At 39.9% G+C, this 20922-nt stretch overlaps 1 protein-coding gene and 1 long non-coding RNA gene across 10 annotated transcripts in view; one reads left to right on the top strand and one right to left on the bottom strand.

Annotated features, from left to right (window-relative positions):
• Positions 1 to 1769: 1769 nt before the first annotated feature.
• dab1a (DAB adaptor protein 1a) overlaps positions 1770 to 20922 on the bottom strand; it is a 214407-nt gene continuing 195254 nt past the window's right edge. For 7 of the 8 annotated variants that reach the window (XM_088999991.1, XM_088999990.1, XM_088999989.1 and 4 more), the window contains 5 exons: positions 19912 to 20285; positions 19015 to 19213; positions 18157 to 18305; positions 15619 to 15715; positions 1770 to 5481 (listed from right to left, as the gene is read on the bottom strand). In XM_088999991.1, coding sequence (XP_088856117.1) covers positions 15635 to 15715; positions 18157 to 18305; positions 19015 to 19213; positions 19912 to 20285 — 803 coding nt within the window. In that variant the 3' untranslated portion in view covers positions 1770 to 5481; positions 15619 to 15634. The remainder of the gene's footprint in view (positions 5482 to 15618; positions 15716 to 18156; positions 18306 to 19014; positions 19214 to 19911; positions 20286 to 20922) is intronic. The other variant, XM_088999993.1, reaches the window with a different exon arrangement.
• LOC148896009 (uncharacterized) overlaps positions 5114 to 20922 on the top strand; it is a 58969-nt gene continuing 43160 nt past the window's right edge. For both annotated transcript variants that reach the window (XR_016115477.1, XR_016115476.1), the window contains exons 1-2: positions 5114 to 5250; positions 19009 to 19120. This is a non-coding gene — a long non-coding RNA (uncharacterized LOC148896009). The remainder of the gene's footprint in view (positions 5251 to 19008; positions 19121 to 20922) is intronic.

The raw sequence follows: 20922 nt of genomic DNA, 5'->3' as shown, positions 1-20922 counted from the left end.
AAGAGTTTGGATGTTTTAGTTTTTTTTCTCATCCTGGAGGAATGTCACTAGGCCGGTTTGTCACGTCACAACAGCGAGCTCGTTACCGGTAAGCACGTTTATTTATGTATTTATTTTAAAAACAAATACAAATATTCAAGGGTGAATGTTTGGCAAATTCAAATTTGTATTCAGTTTTTATTTTTGTAAAAAGAAGCAGACTAAAAAAATTAAATGGAGGGGACGACAAAAGATGTTCGGCAACATTCCAGGCTCGTAACGCCAAAGACGAGTTATAACATACATACAATACGTTATATACACTTTTTTATATTAATTATTTTTATATTTCATACACAAACATATAAAGTACAAAAAATAAAATAGATTGAAAGACCTTTCTGGATTAATCTAGAAAACTGGTTTCAAAGCAAGGCCCGAGGGCCAAATCTGTTTCGCCGCATCATTTTATTCGGCCCGCGAAATCAAATCAGACTTGTGAAATTCTATGATGCTTGCTAAAGTCCAAAATTTCAAATTGTCCCATATAAAATACAATAAATGATTATATTTTTACATTCAAATTTGAAAACTAGTTATTGAATATTTTTTGTGTGCTCTATATGTAATATACAGAGGGGATTAAACATTGTAATGGCTTCCCCAAATTTATACCGACCCTTGAGAGGAAAACGTGACTACAACGTGGCCTGTGGCAAAAAATGACTTTGACATAACTTGATCTAGAAGTTAGCCTCGACAAATAGTGCCAGTGATATGCGTCCTGGAAAGAAAACAAATATCAAGGATATGAATTATTCTCACTGCAGGAAAAAAAAAAGCTTTCTATCGCGCTTGTCCTCATAAGTCACAGGTGTCAAAGTCAAGGTCCGCGGGCCAAATCCGGCCCGCCACATCATTTTTTTCGGCCCGCGAAAGCAAATCGAACTTGTTAAATTCCATGATGATTGCTAAAATCTGAGCCAAAATGTCATATTTTTGGATGTCAACCACAATAAAAGTCATTATTCTTGACTTCAGATTTGAAAACGAGTCATTCATTAATTTGCTGTGTGCTCTATATGTAATATTTGAAGGGATTTAAACATTCTAATGGGTTCCCCAAATTCATAACGGCCCTCGAGAGGAAACCATAACTACAATGTGGCCCACGGCAAAAAATGACTTTGACACCCCTGTCATAAGTATTTCATTTAAAAATCTCAAATAGAACTTTTTGACCTGTTGACACTCTGTTTACATGTGCAAAAAAATCATTTGAAGGGGACGTCAAGCATAAATTACAACCAACAGCAAACATAATTGAGATGTGTTTATTTGGAACAGTTATACATGGTTGATATACGGAAATTAAGAGCAAATACAAACCTAAAAAAAAAGTTGAAACCCCCGACTGCAGAATGTCATATATTCATAAAGATAAAAAATATTGTCAATTTACATGAAGAAACTGTTAGTTGAGGTAAAACGTAGAAATGTTTACATTCCCTTTTCTTGCTTCATCTCTAGAACATCATGAGGGTGAAGTACCGTGAAAAAAAACTGTGGCCATGAAACAGGGAGTCTCTGGATGAATAATAGTAGAACACAGTGCAACCTCAAAAAATGGACAGCGGCTAATTGAGGGATTGGTTTCCAATCAGTGTAAGTAAATCTAAAAAAACAATCACACAAAGCCGCGATGAACGGGCCCCTTATATATATATATATATATATATATATATATATATATATATATATATATATATATATATATATATATATATATATATATATATATATATATATTCTGTGGTGAGTTATCAAAAAGACATTTTATATGTCTTACCTGGTAAAGCTTGACAATTTTCACGTCGTCCATCTGTCGAGGATGACTGTTTACATTTTAGGATTATTTGACTTTGCTGCCTTCAAACAAAATGGCCGACTTGGTGAGAATTGTTTGTTTCAAAATAAAACAGCTGACTTCCTCTTCAATTCCAACGAATGTAACCAGGAGCTTAGATATATTTTCAACCGAAAAATCCATATGCGGTGGCAAAAACTGGTGAACTTTCATATATGAGGCCCAAAAAAAGTGACTTAAGTGTCGCAAATATATTAACAACATAAATAATTAACAACAATTAACAAAAAATTAACGCAGGTGGTTGGGTTGGCATTGGGTAATTTAAAGGACAACCGACACCATTTTTTTTGTTTCCTAACTGACATCAGCACAACGTTTTATAGCAAAACACGGAGGCTGATATTTTAGTCAAATGCAAAACACACAAAAAAAAGGAATTAAAGTGTCCCAAAACTACTTCAAAATGACCTCGGAGATGCCGAGTTTCAGAAGGTCCCGCCCCCTTGTTTATGATGTCACGCCAGGATGTCTTGCCTTGCTCTAGAATCAAATCTGTGAAATGTAAATTTCTCCACTGCGAGACTAATAAAGGCAAATCCACTCCAAAAAAATGGCTTCAGATTCAGAGAAGATGCTTTCTTGTTACTCATCCAGTTATGAATATGATTCAAATAGTTCTGAAGAGGAAAGCATAAATGTTTGCAATTGATTAAAGAAGTCCTTCCGGATCATTTGGAGGTGTCAGAACTCCAATGTAGCGTCCCAGAAAATGCACACGATGGCGCCCAAGCTCCGTTGGAAATGGGCTGATTTGTCTGCTGGGAATTTGTGTGAACTAGTATCAAATAGTAGTCTTGGTGCAACACACAACGATTCACCATGGTGTTATTTATGTGTTTTTCTCCTAATTTCGACATCAACATGAAGTTTTCAGACCAAACAAAGTACCCAAAATGCATTGGGTGTCGCTTTCTCGGTCAGGGGCGTTCCCTCCGTGACGTCACGTCAGGCATCGTCGTCAACTCGAAAAAAAGACTTCCTGACTATTCAGCGCGAGTCTTAAAACGTAAAATATAGCTATATGCTATATATGAATCTTTGTGAAATACGCTCAGTAGAAGTCATTTGAAGTGATTTTACAAATTATGGACACAACTTGTCAGAGGGCGTCGGTTGTCCTTTAAGTATCAGAAATAATTAAGAAAGAATAATTAACAAAAAATTAACGCAGGTGGTTGGGTTGGCATTGAGTCATTTAAGTTTTCTTTTTCGATTATTACCGTATGTATAAGGCGCACCGAAAAGCCTTCATTTTCTTCAAAAGATGACCTTGTAGAAGAAGTAGTACGTAACCCCAGCCTCTACTGTAGCGCCTTATAATGCATTGTGCCTTATATTTGGAAAACGTTTACGGACTTATATATTATATTTGGAAAACTTTTTTCATTCATTAAAGGTTCGCTCTATAGTCCGGTGCGACTTATACACTGGAAAATACAGTAATCATACTGACAATTTGACCTGTTGTAAAAGTTTCCATATTGTATCAGAGAAGTCAATGATGGAGACCCTTTTCCAGCATTATTATCACATTTTTCATATCTGGCAGCCCTTAGGTCACAAGTGTCAAAGTCAAGGCCCGCGGACCAAATCCGGCCCGCCACATCATTTTTTTTGGCCCGCGAAAGCAAATCAAACTTGTTAAATTCCATGATGATTGCTAAAATCTGAGCCAAAATTTCATATTTTTGGATGTCAACCACAATAAAAGTCATTATTCTTGACTTCAGATTTGAAAACGAGTTATTCATTAATTTGCGGTGTGCTCTATATGTAATATTTGAAGGGATTTAAACATTCTAATGGCTTCCCCAAATTCAGAACGGCCCTCGAGAGGAAACCATACCTACAATGTGGCCCGCGGCAAAAAATGACTTTGACACCCCTGCCTTAGGTGATGGCTTTTGAGATACGCAATACTCCTAAAAACATAAAAAGAAAAAAAAGTGCTTTTTTTTCTTCTGTAATTTGGTGTGAAATGCGGGAATGGAGCAAAGTTAAGGGAGCACCATATCCCCCCCAAAAATGAGCAGCTATGGAAGCCTACAAAAGTCAATATTAAACGAACTGAAATAACTATAAATATGATGTACATTACATTGTAAAATTAGGAAATATGACCGTAACTATTTTTAATGTTGCACCTCCAAAACTGACTTTTCTCCCGCAACCAGTATAGCGGATTATCTAATAAAAAGTGACTTAAAAAAAAAAAACATCGATAGTCTTGGAAAATATTTTATAACATGTTAAAATAAGCATGACATTACGAAAAATATATATAATGATGAGATATTAGAGAATATTAATAATAATAACAATAATAATAATACATTTAAAGTGCCTTTCAAAAGTTTTTCTGCCATTTTGTGTTCCGCTTTGGGCAGTCAGTGGGGGACACCCTGAACTGCTTGCCAGCCAACTGCTAGGCACACTTATTGAGTGTTCAATTAACTTCTCTTTCATGTTTTTAGAATGTGGGAGGAAATCGAATACCCAGAGAAAACCCACGCGGGCACGGGTAGAACATTATTATTAATATTAATATTATAATATATTATTATTATTATTGTTATGATTATTATTATTATTATTATTATTATTATTATTATTATTCTTATTCTTATTTTTTATTATTATTATTATTATTATTATTATTGTCTAATAATACAATTTAATGGCCATATTATGTGTGTATGGTATATATTTCAGGAAAAAAATATTACATTTAGACCCTTTTAGGCTTTCATAGGTGGTGAGATGAGCAAGATGGAGCATTAAAATAAAGGGTGGCCAAGCATTGAACTACACCCTGGGAAATGCGTGTGGCTATTGCTTGGGTTGAAATTTTTGCATAACTGAAAATCTCCCTATTTGATGGCACAGAGATCCGACACAGCCTGAGACGGCGACTCATGTTTATTTACAAAATGTGATGTAAATAGATGATCTAGAAGTTACCCCACAGAGCTGTACCCCCACATTGCGGCTCAATTTGGAATTAAAAAGAACAAAGAAAGAAAAAAAAATCATGTTATATTTCTCTTCAAATGACTCATTTCCTCATTGTTTCATCTCCTGGCATTACTATTGTACAAAAAGCTATAGAGAATGAACTCTGTGGCCCTTCCACATTGTTTTTGGTCCTTTTGAATCAGTCTGCCAGGAGGGTTGGGCCAACCAAGTGTATTGATGCGTGTATTTGTTTGCATGTTCGGCGAGTGAGGAGCTCCCAGAGAGTTTCTTTCTGCACCCGAGTCAAACCAACGACGGGCTTCTGCGACAGTCTACACAGATGGCGGAGGAAGCCGAGGAAGGAGCGAAGAGAGCAGAAAGTGAAGGTGAGGAAAGTCCAGACGTGTGAATTACCTGGCTTGCCTCGAGTCAGTGAGCGAAAGGGGAGGCGGGAAGTTCGCACGCATACACACGCACAAACATACAAACAATTGCGGGTGGGGAGCTCTCTCTCCGTCCTTCAATTTTCTCAGTGCTGTCTCCGGCTGCCTTGCGGTTCCCGTGTGTCTTTATTTCTTTCCTTTGTTGATGCGGGCGTACAGAGGGTCCTTCTCCTTCTAAAAGGGGGGAAAATTTGAGTTACTTTAAGCTTTTTGTTTTCTCTCTTTATTTTTTTTTGTTGGGGGGGGTCAGTCTGTCTATCTAGCTTTCTACGTATCTATCAATCTGCTGAGCTATCTATCTATCTATCTATCTATCTATCTATCTATCTATCTATCTATCTATCTATCTATCAGCCCGCCCGCCCATCTATCTATCTATCTATCTATCTATCTATCTATCTATCTATCTATCTATCTATCTATCTATCTATCTATCTATCTATCTATCTATCTATCTATCTATCTACCTACCTACCTACCTATCTAGCTATCTACGTATCTATCTACCTATCTACGTATCTATCTACCTATCTACGTATCTACCTATCTACATATCTATCTACCTACCTATCTAGCTCCTTACCTACCTACCAACCTACATATCTACCTACCTATCTAGCTCCTTACCTACCTACCAACCCACATATCTACCTATCTACGTATCTATCCAGCTATCTATTTATCTATCTAGCTATGTATCTAGTTATCTAGCTAGCTAGCTATCTACGTATATATCTATCTAGCTCTCTATCTATCGATCTAGATAGCCAGCTAGCTAGCTAGCTATCTACGTAGCTAGCTCTCTACGTATCTAGCTATCTATCTACTATCTCCCCCCATCTCCCCAGCCATTACACCCACCACCTACCACCCTCCCGACATTCCTTCCTACCTACCTACCTATGGATAAATCTCAAGCAGTACAGTGATTGGGTGGTGAGCATCTGGGGTTCTGGGTTCAAATCTCATGCGGGGCGAGAGGGGAACAGTTCACACAAATGACAATGTATGATTTTTGTTGTTGTTGTTGAGAAACTTACCTATTCATGTCATGAAACCCAGTTTGTATAAAGGAAATTAGACACCCCAAAAAACTCAGTTCGTTAAGTGACCACTGGGTGGCAGTAGCACACTAACTTTTCAAAGCAGCTCGTCACTCAGCCTATATGATTTTTAATTGTGATCAAGACCGCACATTAAGTGCAAGGCTAAATAATCGGGTGGCTAACTAAATTAGCTCTTTTAAAATGGGCAACCTTCTTGTTCGGACCTGATCTTTTAGTAAGTCTTAAGCCATTTTGACTCTATTTTCAAAGGCTGCGCAAAGTGTGCTCAGCTGTGAAGTCTGGAGTGTGGGTGTTCACTTTTACATCCCGTTCGTGACAGTTTGATGACTCGGACTAGACTTATCTTGAGAGCAGCTAAAAGCAGATTTAAGCTGTTGAGTAGACATTGTCACACAATTTTGTTGCATTTAAGGCATCATCATCCGCAAGTGGAGATCTTGCAGTTCCTTCTGAATGTAGTTATAGCACATTGATCTGCATGGACTGCATCGAATCAGTCCATATTCAGCCATGTAGACTATCTGTGCACCTCTACTGACTGCTCTCAAGCTTATCAAGTTGAGTTGTCGCTAAATTGAAAGCACATTTTGGCTTAGATAAAATATGTCAAACAATCAGAAAATACCGTCAACATAAATGTACATATTTCGGCAGCAGCCAATGCGTATCACACAAAAAAAAAATCCCCTCATTGAAGACCAAAAAAGTCTTTAATCAAACACAAGGCCTTAAACACGTGTCAAAGTCAAGTCCCGGGGGCCAAATCTGGCCCCCCTCATCATTTTATTCGGCCCGCAAAAGCAAATCAAACAATCCGGTGTTATCCGGGCTTGGGACACGTAAGACACTGGGTTGTGTCCCCTTGTGGCTACAGGACAAGCTAAAAAAGCTAGCTAGCTAATTAGCTAGATAGATAGCTCAAGCTAGCTAGCTTTAGCTAGCTCTAGGTAGGTAGGTAGGTCGGGAGGTCCGTAGGTAGATAGATAGATAGATAGATAGATAGATAGATAGATAGATAGATAGATAGATAGATAGATAGAGAGGGAGGGGAGGGATAGAGGGATAGATAGATAGATAGAGATAGATAGATAGATAGATAGATAGATAGATAGATAGATAGATAGATAGATAGATAGATAGATAGATAGATACGCCGATAGCTAGATAGATAGATAGATAGATAGATAGATAGATAGATAGATAGATAGATAGATAGATAGATAGATAGATAGATACGCCGATAGCTAGATAGATAGATAGATAGATAGATAGATAGATAGATAGATAGATAGATAGATAGATAGATAGATAGATAGATAGATAGAGAGGGAGGGGAGGGATAGATAGATAGATAGATAGATAGATAGATAGATAGATAGATAGATAGATAGATAGATAGATAGATAGATAGATAGATAGATAGATAGATAGATAGATAGATAGATAGATAGATATATTTTAATGGCTTCCTCACATTCATAACAGCCCCTGAGAAGAAACCGTAACTACAAAAAATGAGTTTGAGACCTTTGCCTTAAAATGATGAAAATGAAAATACATTCACAGTCGTGCATCTTTTTTGGGTCAGGACAAAATGTTCTTATTGTATTTAATAAACAAGCCAGACACCCAGCTAAGTCTTAAAGTGGCCATTTTGAGTCTGACTCAACTCAAATAACTTGAATCAGGTGACTCAAGTCACCCACGTATGACTCCTGATATACCGTCACACGGATTCCCTCCACCGGCGACCACGAAGCACCATGGTGACTCATCATGTCTGCCCCACACTAGGGCCACCTCTTGCTATTCTACACATAATTATAGTCGCCCACTCCAGCTAGCATGAAACGGCTGGAAGAATGGCTCTGTTATATCACGGTGAACTTGTCTCACGCTTGCAAAGGCGAAAGTGGCTTCCCACGCAACAAATTGGATATTGTGTGTGAGACACAGGCGGCAAATTTGCAAACGGGTCCATATCAGTTCAGCTCGTCATACAATGCCTTGGAAAAAAAAAAAAAAAAACAGGTAAAATTTGGGATTATGTTTCCAACTCCTACACTTAAAAACCTAATTTAACTGATTCACTGCCATTCCCGAATTTATTCGGGAATTGAAAAGCATACCGTGAAGTGCTATTCCCGAATTTGTTTGGGTTTTGGGTTTTTTTTTTTGCGGGTTGCCGATAAAACGCTGGTCAGACCTCTGGCAATGTTTTTCCCTTCTACTTTGGTCCATGTTCGCGCTTTGTTACAGCTTCAGCTGTTGTTAAAGCGCTTTGTGTAAAAAATACGGCATACTTATATACAGGCCAAAGTGGAGCAGAGGTCTGGCCAGCGCCTTATCGGCACGCGCCGCAAGAAGTATTAATACTTCTTTCAACTTGCTTTTTTAAAATTAATTCACTCATTCACTGCCATTCCTGATTATTCGGGAATTGAAAAGTGTGACATGGAGCGCCATTCCCGAATAGGTTCGGGTTTTGTTTTTTTTCTTGTGGTGGGTGCCGAAAAAGCGCTGGTCAGACCACTTGCAATGTTTTCCCCTTCCACGAGGGGTGAGCATTTGGCTTTTGGCCATGTTAGCGCTTTGTTCCAGCTTCAGCTGTTATCTAAGCGCTATATAAATCAATATGTATTGTATTGCTTTTTATACAGCTGCCCCCATTTCAAGCTCAGATAACTCCAAAGCCATTTCACTTCATTCATTTTAAGGAATTAATTAGTAAAATACAACAATGAATTAATTCACGGCCATTCACAAATCTATTCGGGAATTGAAAATATGACGTAGAGCGCCATTCCCGAATTTGTTCAGGTTTTTTTTAGGTGCCGGTCAAGCGCTGGCCATGCCCTCGGGCAATGTTTTTCCTTTCCACAAGTGGGCAGAATTTCCCGTTTTTCCATGTTAGCGCTTTGTTCCAGCTTCAGCTGTTGTTAAAGCGCTATAGTACCAGGGGAAAGGCGTGAGTTTGAGATAAGTGACCACCAGTCTTTAGAAAGTAGAACGCTTTGGATTTGGGCGCTGCTTTGTACTGTTTTTTTTTCTCGTGGGATTTGTATATCTATTTGCTGTCTATTAGCTATCTAGCTGGCTGACTGTCTAGCTATCTATCTACTAGCTAGCTAGCTTTCTATCTATTTGAGTTATTCCGGGCTGAGTGAATGCTGGCGCGTGTGGCGGCCGCTGCTCACCCACAGAAAAACTTATCCTGTGACTGTAAAGTGACCTTGAGAGTATTGAAAGGCGCTTATAAATGAAATGCATTATTATTATATAAACCAATATATATTTCATTGTATTTTAGACACCCGCACTCATTTCAAGCTCCAATAACTCCAAACGCATATAACTTAGGAATTAACTTTTTTTTTCCTGATGAAATAAGAGAGTATAAGGTTTCTAACACTGTATTGTATGTGTATGTAGACCTAAAACTCAATATTCTGTGGATCGTAGAATTTGAGTGACAATGACAAAAACCCTGGCACTGGAGTGGACACAGTTTTGCACATATCTGGCAGTGAATGAGTTCTCTCAGTGATTTTTATTGTCTACCACTAGAGGGACCCCCTCCACCTCACATTGGTTGGTAGCTGCAGCATTTGGACTTTAATTGGACTAAAAAAGCAGAAGGCCACTGTTGATTCGGTTCTGAGTTGGGAACAGACCGCCACAGTGCTTTTCCGAGCCAATGCATTTTACATCCTGGACCACTGGTCATGGCGTTAAGAATGTTTTCCCTGCCCGCTTGGCTCATTCAAATGAGCTAATTACGGTATATTTATTGACCGTGCTCTTGGCTGTCGATTTAGCCATTTGGTTTATGGTTAATTCGGTCCTTGTTGCCACACAATGCGACAGACAGATCGTGATTTTGGGAAACATTGCTGCATTTCACACAAACTCTAGACCAGTGGTTCTTAATCTTGTTGGAGGCACCGAACCCCACCAGTTTCATATGCTCATTCACCGAACCCTTCTTCCAATGACTGTGCCTACTAACTGCAGTCTAGACTGAGGGGTGGACCGCTGTGGTGGAGGATTCACCGAACCCCTGAGACCAACTCACCGAACCCAGGTTAAAAACCACTGCTCTAGACTTAGAGTCGAGACCTTGAAACCATTAATTCAAACCCAAACACCAACTTTGGCTTGAAACCTTTTTTTCCCAATTCTAATCCGAGATAGAAGTCTCGTTTGAAGCCGTGAATCAGATTTGAGACCTTATTCGAATCCAAGTAGCTCTATTTGGAGACCATGACTGCATCGTTCCTCAACGATACAAGAACTCAGTCTTGAAACCGTAATTCAAAACCCTAAACTACAGTTGAAACCCCATTTTAGGACCACCTAAGGTCACAACCCTTGTTTGAATCCTTAACCCGTTTCAAACCAAAATCATTGTGAAACATTAACACCCGTTTTTAGAAGCTCTACTCTGAAACCGTAACCCCGTCTCTACTTGCTGACCCTTATTTGAAACCTTCAACCAGTCCTCGCAGACCACTGTCTGATTTCCGTCGCCCCCTGATGCAACACACTTGATACCAAATACGTTCTAAGATCATCACCAAGCTGTGAAGAAGCACGAAAACGAAACTCATCATTTGAATTGGCTGTGTTGCAGCAGGCACAGATGGTAAACGGGCAGAACTACAGCCCCTGAGGACCGCCTTGGGGCACCTCTGCCTTAAAGCATTTTAAACACTACAGCAAGAACCCCACTTGGAAAAATAAGATTTTGAAACACTAAACTGGGCTTGAAACCATAATTTGAAGCTTTTGTCTTGCCTTGAACTCCTACTTTGAAACCCTAATGCAGGCATGAAACCCTAAACATGAAACCCTAAACATGAAACCCCTTTTTTTGCACCTGCAATAGGCAGCATTTTCACAGCCTCGTTTTGTTCAGCGGAAAGGTCGGTGCTGTTGGATAGTCTGCGGTTGGATGGATTCATGGCTTGAGAAGCCCGCCATGAGAAGAAAGGAGTTGTCGTGGCTTGGAATTGAAGCGGATTTATGTGAAAGGCAGGACAAGTTTCAAAAAAGTGAATTGGTGAATTCACAAATCCCAAACAGGATTTGCTAGAAAGGAGTGTCAGCGCAGTGCGCCGATGCGTACCTGGAACTGTCGCGGCTTGGAATTGAAGCGGATTTACGTGGGGACAGGAGATGTGAGACAATCTCTTTTCATCAATAGATACTACAGCTTTGTGTTAGCATTCGACATTTAGCTTGTCGCAGACGTGCACATTTCACCATGACGTCCCTGATCCACTGGTGAAAGGACGCTTTGATGCTCTCCGCTTTCATCTAGAACTGCTTCATGTAACAAAGAGGGTGCAGAAAGTGCTTAAAATGGAATTTATCATTTCGTTTTTGTTGTTGTTTTGATTCATAGATGGCGACGTGTGAGTGGTTGCCTTCACAGCAGCTCCTGTATTTTGTTTTTGCTGCTGTGAAATGTCAAATTCTCTATTGTGAGACGAATAAAGGGTAATCTAATCTAATCTAATCTAATCTAATCTAATCCGGCATGACATTTCACTTGAAAACCCAAAAAAATGCTGGCTGCGAAACCCCAGGCTTGAACATCTCATTTGAAACCATAACCAGTATTAAAATCCAGCTGTGAAAATCTAATCCTTGTTTAATGCCCTAATTAAATCTTTATATAGTATTTTTTTGTTGTTTTACATAGCTGCAATAGACAACTGAATTGAAGTCGTTTCATAGATAGATTAAAAACACTTTCACCCCAAGTCGGTGCTCCAAATCCAAGAGGGCATGAGGGAAGGCCTTGGAACCATGATCCGAATAAAATGTTTAAGTGACTGTTGTTCTAGATGGGGGTTCGTAGAGGGGATGGGGGGGTGGGGGGGTGTGGTCGTAGGCGTCAGGGCCTGGACAAGAACGACGAAATGAGATTGTTTGGTGAACCGTGACGGTGGGTTATTTAACTCGCTTTCTCTCCGGACGCCAACCTCACCTACACATTGGACGGCGGGGTGGGGGAGGCTGCTGCTTGGTGGTGGGTGATTTTTGCATCCCCCAAATTTGACATGAGTAAAAATATAGAAACAATTTTTAAAAATACAGTAAAGTCTCGTTATATCGATATTCAAGGGAGTCCGAAAAAATATCGATATAACCGGGACTATCGATATATCCGACCCTGTTTGCATGTAATTTTCTCCGTGCGTGCATAGAAATAGTATTGATATAACCGGGACTATCGATATATCCGATTATCGATATAACGAGACTTTACTGTTTATAAAATAGTGTGGTGGCTTTCTATATTTTTCCTAAAACCCTTTTGATGTGATCTGATACAAATAAATAAATACATAAATAAATACCCACATAAATAAATACAGTAAAGTCTCGTTATATCGATATCGGATATATCGATAGTCCCGGTTATATCGATACTATTTCTATGCACGCACTGAGAAAATTACATGCAAACAGGGTCGGATATATCGATAGTCCCGGTTATATCGATATTTTTTCGGACTCCCTTGAATATCGATATAACGAGACTTTACTGTAAATACATAAAAAATGAATAAATAAGTAAACACCTAAATAGAAAAATAGATAAATGAATGAATGAATAAATAAATAAATAAACACCAATATAAATAAATAAAAAAGGAATAAATAAGTAAATACCTAAATAGAAAAATAGATAAATGAATAAATAAATAAATAAATATAAGCGCACCAAAGCCCCCCCCCCCCCCCCAACTTTTAGAGTTATTTGAACTGATCACTGAAACCGATTCATTCCGTTTCATTCCGGATTTCCGTCTTTTATAAAACACGATTGGATGCATATCTTGAAACGTAGGGTGCGATGTTTAACTCATTCACTGCAAGATAGACACAGAAATGTGTCCACTCCATTGCCAGGGTTTTTGTCACTGTCACTTGAATTCCAGGACCCACAGAATATTGAGCTTTCGGGCTACATAAACATTCAATGCAGGTTTAGAAACCTTAGACTCTCATTTTTAATCAGAAAAAAATATTTAATTCCTAACTTATATGGGCCTAGAGTCATATGTGTCACATTCTGGTTAGCAACCAACATGTGGCACTATCGGCCCCCGCCAGCACCTGTACAGGCGTTGATTGTTTCAGTCAGTGGCAGTTAAAAGGACTCCGGGCTTGATCGTTCGGTGTCAGGTCATTTTATGTGTTTGCTTCACCCAGTCAGGTTTGTTTCATCTTGGCAGATTTTTATTTCATGGTTTTCTTTTATACTTTGTACTTTTCTGTTCTGATGACTTTGATGTTTTAGATTTTGTTCCTGCTGGCTTTATTTAATACAATTTGTCAATTACACCCTACTGCACCCTCCTGTCTGCTTTTTTGGGATCCCCCACCATCACGCAAACCGTGACGATATGAACTTCAAATGAGGGTGGCTAGTCAAAATACAATGCAATCCATACATATTGGTCTGTTTAGTGCTTTAACAACAGCTGAAGCTATAACAAAGTACTAACATGGATAAAAAGGCAAATGCTGCCCGCTCGTGGAAGGCAAAAACATTGCCAGAGGCCATGGTCAGCTATTTATCTGCACTCAAGCATGAAAAAACAAAACCCGAACAAATGTGGGAATGGCGCTCTACGTCATATTTTCAATTCATGAATACATTTGTGAATGGCCGTGAATGAGTTAAAATGTTACTCTTTAGTTTGGTCCAAACCAATTATCTGACTCAAATTGCTTTATGTTACATGTATAAATAAAATTTAAAAAAATCTACAATTTAGCAACGTCAATTTCAACTGGATTAATTGTTCCGCTGCAATACGCATACCAACACAAAGTTTGGCTGCAATCTGAGCCCAGTTGGTCACGGTATCAATCACAGGTGTGCTTGTCCTGGGGATAAATGGGCCGAATAAGATGGTGTGTGTGTGTGTGTGTGTGTGTGTGTGTGTGTGTGTGTGTGTGTGTGTGTGTGTGCGCTAGGGGGGAGGTATGTCAATTTGATGCGATTGAGCAAATAAACACCATATGGGAGTAACATCATTGGCAACACTGCCCGTCTCCTTCACAAGAACAGCTCTAAAGTTCTTCTTCAAAACAGTCCATCTATTGCCAGATTGGGCACATACTTATGGGGGAAGGGGTATTTTGGAGGGGCCGGAGGGGTGGCACCCTCTCTTCTTCCGAGTGGATCAGGGGGGTGGGAGGCTTCTTGGGTTTGTAATTAATGGCAATTAGGCAGAGGCAGTCATTAATCTTGGCAGGCCAGAATTAGCCGATAAAAAACAAAATTGCCAGCAGCTCGTCCTTAAGGAGACAATGTGGAAGCATCAGGGTGAGGACGACAAGGGATTCAAAGCAGAATTTGAAACCCAAAAATTATTTTTTAAGGACAACCGACAGCATTTTTTTTTGTTTCCTAACCGACATCAGAAAAACGTTTTATAGCATCTAAAATACCCAGAACACGCGGGCTGATATTTTTAGTCAAATGCAAAACACCAATAAAAATGAGTTAAAGTGTCCCAAAACTACTTCAAAATGACCCCGGAAATTGCGAGTTTCAAATATAAATCAATATGTATGTGTTGTATTGTATTTTGTACACCCGCCCCCCTTTCAAGCTCTGATAACTCCAGATCCATATAACTTAATACTAAAATACAACAATTAAAAACTAATTCACTCCCATGCACAAATCTATTCGGGAATTCAAAATATGACATAGAGCGCCATTCCAGAATGTGGTTTTTTTTTTTTGGGTGCCGATCAAGCGCTGGCCATGGCCTCTGGCAATGTTTTTCCTTTCCACAAGGGGGCAGCATTTCCCCTTTTTCTATGTTAGCGCTTTGTTCCAGCTTCGGTTGGTGTTAAAGCGCTATATAAACCAATATGTATTTCATTGTATTTTAAACACCCGCCCTCACTTCAAGCTCCTATAACTCCAAACGCATATAACTTAGGAATTAACTTTTTTTCCCGATGAAACAAGAGAGACTAAAGTTTCTAACGCTGTCTTGAATGCTTATGTAGTCCTAAAACTCAATATTCTGTGTGTCCTGCAATTTGAGTGACAATGACAAAAACCCTGGCACTGTAGTGGACATATTTTTGCACATCGTCTGGCAGTGAATGAGTTAAAAATGAGATAAGAGTCATAGGGAAAAAAAAGAGACAGAAAATGGATGAAAAGGAGAAGGCGGCGTTGGTTTTGGAAGTTGATACCTACCGCGCCCGGCTGCTATCTAGCTCCCGGTCTCTGGACTGGCCTGGTCCGGGTTGGGCCCTTTGGGCCCACCGGGGCAGGGCGACCCAGAACCACAACCCTACAAGCGCAGGGCCAAAGGAGGAAAAGGAAGAGGAAGAAAGATTGCCGAGAGTTAAGAAAAAAAGCGGGCAGAGGGAAAAGAAACAGACAGCAGTTTGTTAACAGCAAAGAGACGAAAAAGTCGAGCAGGAAATAGAAAAAAAAAATGTAACAGGAAGTTAAGAGTGACAAAAAATACGCAGACGCCGGGGAAATAAAATTCTAGAAAATTCACAATAAAAGTTGAAAGATTTGAATAACAAAATATAGTGATACCTTGGCTTACAAACTTAATTGATTCACAGACAGAGTGTGGAAGCCGAAGTGTGTATCCCAAAAATTAATTTCCCATAGGAAACAATTAAAATTAGAATAATCCGTTCCCAGGTCCCCATAAAACCTAATTTTCTACTTTCTAATTTTCCAAGCCTTAAAACTACACAAAATAAACCTTATTTTATGTATAATAAATATGCGATGGTATTATAATTAATGAAAAAAACTGTACTGTATAATAAAGTGGTATTATTTACCTTTGTGATGGTCGTTGAAGCCTTGATGGAATGGAGTATTAAACACTTGATGAGGAACGTAACCTTCTACCTTTACCATCCGTCGTAGGTGCGTTCTCTGCGATAATTTTACCTTGTACCTCATCAATTGTGTTCTGTTTAGCTGGATTGATAGCTTTTTGCATCAAGTGTCCAGATGGTTCGTGCGGGTTGTTTGTGGAGGCTGATTGATGGGATATTTTAACCTTGCAGTCTACACTCTGTGCCTTTGAACTATCAAAGTTGAAACCAGTCCAAATGTCACTGTTTTCTATCCATTTTGTCACTCTCGCTCTGTCGTTTGCCTGTCTCTTTAATGTTTAAACCACCTCCCCTCACTGCTGCGTTCTTGACCAATCACGTGGCTTTAACTGACGACTGGGGGCGGGGAATAGAGGACAAAGCCGGCTGCCATTTTCTTGTTAGGAGAACGGGCTTGTTCGCGAACGACACAGCACTCATTGTGGCAGCTGCGTGTGTATCCCAAAAAATAATATGTATGCCAAGGTAAAATTTTCATCAATTTATCGTTTGTAAACCGAAAAGTTCGGAAGCCAAGGGGTTCGTAAACCGAGGTACCACTGTACATGCTTTCTTACAAAATAGAAACGCTTTTTTTGTAGTACGTGTGACAACTGCATCTAGTCGTGCGGTATCATTAAAAAGTGTCGACAGGAGGTTGGACCAACAAAAATAACAAACACCCGAACGCACCTCACGTTCCCTCTAAGGAGCTGCCTGCCTGCCGCTTTTTCACAGATCGCTTCACAAAAAAGCACAAGCCGTGTTTTTGTTTTTTTTTCCGTTTCTTCACTCAATCACACTTGCTCTTATTTTTTTCTGCGACCTTTTCATCATGCCGCCACTGCTGTAGACTTTTATTTTGTGAAGCTTCTGAGTGTTATTCAGGAAAGCCCGGTGACATTTGCAGCTAATTCTCTTGCCCGCTGTCTTATTTATTCATTTTTTTGATTCTCTCCTAAAATGTCTGTATTGGATGTATAAAAAAAGAAGATGAAAAGATTTCTTCAGCTATCATCTGTACTTTTTTGAAGGTGTCGGTCAGTTTCACTCCTCATCCGAAAAGCTTCGTCAGCGATCATTTTTTTGCTGACTTCTGACAACAGACTTCTTAAATCGTTACCACGTAGGCTTAGTCATGATGATGAGGTGATACCAGGGCGAATGGGGCAGTCATAGGACATAATTAGTCAGGACAAAGAGGTAATCAGATTAGCTTCAGGGAGTAGTCCACTGCTCCACCCAACATTAGAGCAGGGACCTATCAAAGCAGAGGTCTGGCACTGTCACCTCTGTAATAGTCCTCGACCTTGAGAGTTTTTAAAGGCACTTAAAAATGAAATGTATTATTATTATTATTATAAAGTTTAATATTGTCTCTAGATGCTAATCACAAATCTATTGAAATTAAAATCCTCAAGTCTACCTTGATTATGGGTAACATTTGCTTTTATCTGGAGTTATAAATAACAGCCAGAAATGTAGCTTGCTGTGGAAATTACTTTTTTTAGATCACAGGTGTCAAAGTCAAGGCCCGCGGGCCAAATCCGGACCGTCTAATAATTTTTTTTCGGCCCGCGAAAGCAAATCCAACTTGTTAAATTCCATCATGATTGCATATTTTTGGATGTCAACCACAATAAAAGTCATTATTCTTGACTTCAGATTTGAAAACGAGTTATTCATTAATTTGCTGTGTGCTCCATATGTAATATTTGAAGGGATTTAAACATTCTAATGGGTTCCCCAAATTCATAACGGCCCTCGAGAGGAAACCATAACTACAATGTGGCCCGTGGCAAAAAATGACTTTGACACCCCTGTTTTAGATGATTGCCGTTTTAGTCTCGAGTCACATTTCCATAGCAAATTTTTGCAGCAAACTTACAGCATCTTCCTCCCCGCTGCGGCTCGGGCTGCCCTCCACTTCCCCAAACGAATCATCGGTGGGCGGGTCAGTGGCGTCTGTAGGGGGGTCGCTGACATGCGATGCGGACGATTTCGAGGGCGAGCTCTGGTGGGGGGCCGGTGTGGGAGCTGCAAAATAAAGAAATAAATAAATAAATAAATAAATACGAACGTACTTACATACATACTGACCTACATACATACATACTTACCTACATACACACATACATACATACATACATACATACATACATACATAGACAAACATATAAATAAATAAATAGTTAATTAAATAAACAGATACATGAATAAAAATAGGTGAATGAATAAATAAATAAATGCCTCAAAACTCAAGGTGACCTTGAGAGTCTTTAAAGGCGCTTATAAATGAAATGCACTATTATTCAATATAGTGTAAGAAACCTTAGACTCTTTTATTTTATTTGAAAAAAAAAGTTAATTCCTAAATTATATGGGTTGGGAGTTATCTGAGCTTGAAATGGGGGCGGCTGTACAAAATTCAATAAAATACATATTGATTTATATAGAGCGTTAACAACAGCTGAAGTAGTAACAAAGCGCTAACATGGAAAAAAGGCAAATGCTGCCCCCTCGTGGAAGGGAAAAAAAATTGCCAGAGGTCTGACCAACACTTTATTGGCACCCCTCGCAAGAAAAACCAAAACCCAAACGAATTTGGGAATGGTGCTCCACGTCACACTTTTCAATTCCTGAATAAATTCAGGAATGGCAGCGAATGAGTTAATTAATTTTAAAAAAGCTGAAAGTGGAAAGAAGTATTATGCAGTATTTTTTATATATATTTTTTTAGACTCACGGGAATTGGTGGAAGGTGTCGTGGAGGTGACCGGCGTCAGGTTCATCTGGGAAATGTCAAAGTCATCACAGTCATCTGTATCTTGGGCGGTCCCGACGCGGCTAAAGTAAGTGCTGAATGCCTCCGAGGTGCCCGCTAAGCCGGGTTGCTGCTCGCCCTTCTTTGACGGCATCGCCGGCGGCTTCGCCAAATGAAAGTCCTGAGATTAATAAAACGACTTAATGGTCAGTCGAGCAGTACCATGAAACAACTTAAAGGACAACCGACACCATTTTTTTGTTTCCTAACTGACATCAGAAAAACGATTTATAGCATCTAAGATACCCAAAACACGCAGTATGATATTTTTATTGGGAGAATATGCATTCTTGTTACACATCCAGTTATGAATATGATTCAAATAGTTCTGAAGAGGAAAGCATACGTTTGCAATCGATTAAAGAATTTATTCCGTGCCATTATGAGGCAACATTGAGGGGAAATGTCTCACCGAAAAAGAGGCATAAAATGGCGACCTCCTGTGGCCACCTCCGTTTCCACAGGCTGATAAATTCCTTATATGGCGCTTGGACGCCCTCTTCTGGTGGCTTTTGGGTGCGACACGAGACCCAAACAAGTACAGCAAAATACATTGACGTGATGGAAGGACCGCTACAATGCGTCTTTTTTTTTCGGTCAGGGGCGTTCCTTTAGTGACGTCACGTACGGACTCGTCACCAACTCAAAAACAAGACTTCCTGAATATTCAGCGCAAGTCTTAAAACGTAAAATATAGCTATATGCGGTGGAATCTTTGTAAAATACGCTCAGTAGAAGTCATTTGAATCCATTTTACAAATTATGGACACAACTTGTCCGGAGACGTCGGTTGTCCTTTAAAATTCCTCCAGTTCGTACCTTAAACATTTCTTTACTCATCTTCTTCGCTCGCTCCTCATGTTGCGGACTCGACGATGCGCCTGCACCTGAATGTGTTTCGCCGGTCGGCGTGGCGGCGGGGACGGGGGTGAGCGCTTGGAACACGGGCATCGGACCCACGGGCTGGGCGGGGAGGTAGGCTGCGGGAGGGAAGGCTCCGGCCGCCATGGCCGCCCACTGTTGCTGGGTGGCGGGGAAGAGGTTGGCTTGTCCCCAGATGAGAGGCTGGCCGCCAGGTAGAACCTGCGCCACCGGGCCCAGAGGGGACTGGACCCCGAAGGCCAGCGGCGACTGGGCGGTGAAGGCCTGCTGGGACCAGTGTCCGGAGGGAACCGCCCCCATCGTCACGTAACCTGGAACAAGATACAAAAAGGGATGGGGGAGAAATGGCGTTTTGGGGAGTGTCACAGACGGCAAAAACAAATATTCACAGTCCACTATTGGATTGGATTAGCCTTTATTAGTCTCGCAGTAGAGGACGCAGCAAAGTGAATGAAACTAAGAGGAAAGAAAAGGAAGAAGTAGATAAACATTATACAGTGAGACCTCAACTTACAAACACCTTATCTTCCAAACTTTTCGTCTTACAAACGTCAAATTTATGAAAATTAAACCTTATAATAAGAACTATTTTCATAATACACACCCATCACGGCTGGCGGAGTGATCTTCGGCGGAAGCACACGACCGAACAGCACCAGACGTTAAGTTACCAACAGTCCTTATGGAAGGTGACTCTCCTTCCATAAGCCATCAACGACCATCAAAAAGGTAAATAAAACTTTATTTTACAGCACAGTTTATTTCTTTAATTACAGTCCTCATGTAATATGCCTCTCTTTGCAAACAGCAATTCCCTTTGACCTTCGACCTCCAACGCCATTCCATCAAGCCATCAATGACCATCACAAATGTAAATAAAGTGACTTTATGATACAATGCAGTGTATTTCTTTCATTACAATACAATAGCACATTTATTCTACATAGA

This window comes from Hippocampus bargibanti, linkage group LG07, assembly GCF_051943395.1.
Source record: "Hippocampus bargibanti isolate YZ-2025 linkage group LG07, ASM5194339v1, whole genome shotgun sequence".
NCBI lineage: Eukaryota > Metazoa > Chordata > Actinopteri > Syngnathiformes > Syngnathidae > Hippocampus > Hippocampus bargibanti.
The sequence above is the reverse complement of the archived record's forward strand: the minus strand, read 5'-3'. Positions and strand labels throughout refer to the sequence as shown.